This window comes from Mycteria americana, chromosome 7 (assembly GCF_035582795.1).
Source record: "Mycteria americana isolate JAX WOST 10 ecotype Jacksonville Zoo and Gardens chromosome 7, USCA_MyAme_1.0, whole genome shotgun sequence".
In the NCBI taxonomy this organism is placed as follows: Eukaryota; Metazoa; Chordata; class Aves; order Ciconiiformes; family Ciconiidae; genus Mycteria; species Mycteria americana.
In genome coordinates, this window is record NC_134371.1 from 27,764,130 (window position 1) to 27,767,524 (window position 3,395).

The window sequence follows — 3,395 nt, forward strand, 5'->3', positions numbered from 1 at the left end:
GTTTTGAGCATGTGACATTTAAGATGGCAGCCAAAGGAAAAGGTGAGAAGGGAGAACAGGCAACAGAAAACAAAACCAAACACATGTTCAGTTTTAGTACGTTTAATAGTCTTCGTAATCTACAGATGCCACAAGCCAACACCAAACTGAGGGCGCAGGAGTACAAAAACAACCCCTTTTGCTGAAAGATGAGAAGTAACAGTGAAAAGAAGTATCAGCAAAGGTGGTTTTCAGAGGGTTGCTAATGGAAAGGCTCGAGCCTCAGCACTCTGATGGAAAGGCTTGCTTCAAAGTGAACATTACAAAGATTATCTCTTCACATTGTTGGTGGGTCCCATATTCAAAGAGGCAGGAGAACAAGGGTGAGCCATCTGGCCCAAACCCCATGTACTGCAGATCCGAATAAGCACACAGGCCCTTGAAGAGGATACTTGGTTTTGTCCAGTGTTCAGGATTTAAAGGGCTTTTGTTTAGGTAAATTCCTAAATCTCTTCGACCCTTTGGGTCTGTAGGATGAGCATAGAGCAACCAACTGTCTTGGCATCTGGCATCAGGGGGAGGTGGAAAGGCAGTAACACTTCCATGACATCCAGAGGGAGGTTCTACTAGCATTTCAACCCGCTGGCCTCCCTCAAAGTCCACCCCATGATTGTAGCTGACAGCCTGGATTCTGGCTCCCCTGCTGCTCCTTGCATTGCAGTAGAGGACCTTCCTGCCACAGGTGTGCACCTCCGCTACCTGGCACTCCACCGCACTCTCCTCACCCACGAAGTTCCCCATCTCCCACGTTGTCCCATGGTCAGAGCTGATGAAGCAGAAGGCATGAGGGGTGGGGTGTTGCTTAGGGTCCAAGATACGATAGGCATAGGCAGGAATCACAAGGCTCCGGGCCTCATTGAGCAATTGTAATCCATGACCTGGCCCCACTGCAAAAGTGGCCCAGTTCTTGTACTCAGTGCTAATGGTACCATTGGTGACATCCTGGACAGTGCTCCAGGTGCGTCCTTGGTCCATGCTAGTGACGTAGCAGAGACGTACCAGGTTGATCTTTGTCCTGAGCTGATGCTGCTCAGAGATCTTTCCTGGGACGGCTATGAAGAACAGGATCAGTTTCCCTGAGACCTCATCATAAACAGGACAGGGGTTCATAGATCGGTGGTCTTTCAGCTGCGCACTGACAATGGTCTCCATGCTATTCCACTGCCAGGGCCCGTGTGAAGGGAGACAAGAATGAAACACACCATTACACATAGATCCATCTTACAGTGTAAGGATGCCTGGATAAAAGTTACAGAAGAGCACGAGAAGAACAGAAGCGAAGCAAGTTAGTGGATAGAGCAAGAAATGGGAAGACAATATACTGGCATTGCCAAACGTAAGTGAAAATTATTTGGATGACACAGTGCACATGCACTTCACCAAACAGGTGGGTTATGTCCTTTTTAATTACTACTCACCGAGGAGATGATAGCTCTTTATCTCAACGCAGCTAGTGTCTGATGACACTGTTTAAAAAACTACAGTAGCTGAATCTTCAGAAATTCTCACATACATATATATGTCACACAGACATGCCCAGTAGTCAAAGTGTGCTGGTACAGACACTGCGCTGTGCGAGTGTTTCTTAGGAAGTCAGCTAGATACTTGAAAAGGGCTCATTTATCCTGGATACTGACAAATTCCTTTCCATTCAGACTCCTGTTCCTCCATTTTAATCCGCACGTAAACAGGCATCCCAGCCTACACTGAGGCACCTTGCTAGAGCTGATTGCATCACTGTACACACTCTGGTGTGGAAATTTGGACCCAGAGTTGTCCGACGCAGAAAACAGGTCGCAGAGCAGGTATAACTACCCTCCAAGCCCGGTCTTTCTTTAAATGAATAACACAATCACATTTCTAACACTAACACTACAATTAGAAAATTATTCCTACATAGTGTTATTGGCTTGGTAAAAGCAGCACTATTTTCCAGTAAGATTATACTAATTAGCTTTTCTACCCTGACTTGCTGATTACCCTTTTTGGTCATGTCTTATCTTTGTCTATTCAACCAGTATTAACTTTTTTGGAATATTTAATATTTCCATTTTAAGAAACTCTAGCATGTGAACAAAAATTACTAACTTTATGACCAACTGAGCCCTACTTAACTGAATTACAGGGGATTACACAAGATCTTACCTGAACGGTATGACACTGCAGGTGCGCTCAGAGGCTGGTTCTGCGAGGCAGACTCCAGCTTTTAAGAGTCTATAATCTAAGACAACCAGTCACCAATGAAGGATTGGAATAGAAAAATATAATGACTTTTGTTTTTCCAAGACATTAATGCATTTGCAAATGCAAAAAATGATTATAAATAGAGTATCCACCACCCCCAGTCACCCAGCAAGATAACTGTTAATAATAACTGGTAGATTAATAAGGTAGCCAATTCACTGGCACAGACAAACCAGACGACACTTTTTTGCGTGGGGAGACTAGCTGTTCTCAATTGTTTTTTAAACCAGAAATTAGTCCTAAGAAGATGAATTAAAAAAAATAGTCAGTGATTACTAATTCACTCCTCCCCATCCCTGTGGCACTCCCCATTTCTGCCTCTCTTCCACGTCTTTGCTGTCACAAAGGACTTTTGTCCTATCTATCTGCTTCCCCAGCTCTGCGATGATGGGTCAAAGCCATCCCCAGAAAATCTGCTGCACCTGCCTGCTTTAGTTCCTCTGACAGCTGCCCAGTCATGGGGTTGAATCCCAGCAGTTACGACGACACATGCATTACTTATAAGCAGATTTGTCTCCTATAACTGGGGAGAAGGAGGAGAAGCTGCCCTCTCCCTACAGTGAGAGGGCAAACACATTCAACTCATTTGGGGACAGGGGAGCAGTACAGGTGGGCAGTCTCCTCATTTTCTCCCCACACTGGTACCTGAACACGGTGTGCGGCTGGGTCATACACGCCTCTGCGCATCGCTATTAGCTTGGCATGTTCATCTACCACATCCTCTCGTTCCTCAGCAAATGCCAGGATGATGCTGAAACGTGGCAGGTAGAGCAGGGCTGGAATTCGATAGCTCCAGGTACCATTCCGGAACAACGTCTCTTGCTTCAAGATAGGAAACGAAGCCATCGTGCTAGGGGGAAGAAGACAAAATGAATTGCATTTTGACCCACCCTTAGCCCTGCAAAATGTGACGGGGCAGATCCCACTGCTTTTTGCCCTCCCTGCTCAGTGGAACCTGTCCTGCATTGAAACATGATTTCTGCTACTTTCAACTTTGTCTTTTTCTTGTGCTTTTCCAAAGAGAACCCACATGTTGCATACTACCTGGCAACACAGACCAGACTTACCCCAGGAACAGCCTGGTTGATCTTACTGGAGTGATGTAAGGTAAG

The 3,395-nt window shown here is 45.6% G+C and overlaps 1 protein-coding gene across 1 annotated transcript; it reads right to left on the bottom strand.

Annotated features, from left to right (window-relative positions):
• Window positions 1-261: 261 nt before the first annotated feature.
• Window positions 262-3,133, bottom strand: NEU2 (neuraminidase 2). The gene is made up of 2 exons (XM_075509176.1): window positions 2,929-3,133; window positions 262-1,200 (listed from the first exon to the last, which is right to left on the bottom strand). Exons 1-2 carry the CDS (start codon window positions 3,127-3,129, stop codon window positions 262-264), a joined length of 1,140 nt encoding a protein of 379 aa, XP_075365291.1. The 5' UTR covers window positions 3,130-3,133.
• Between the last annotated feature and the right edge of the window lie 262 nt (window positions 3,134-3,395).

Excerpts from the sequence above, each read along its gene's own strand:
- NEU2 (XM_075509176.1), bottom strand. The coding sequence starts at position 3,129 with ATGGCTTCGTTTCCTATCTTGAAGCAAGAGACGTTGTTCCGGAATGGT. Across the intron at positions 1,201-2,928 it reads CAGCCGCACACCGTGTTCAG|TGGAATAGCATGGAGACCAT; the intron begins GTACCAGTGTGG and ends GGGCCCTGGCAG.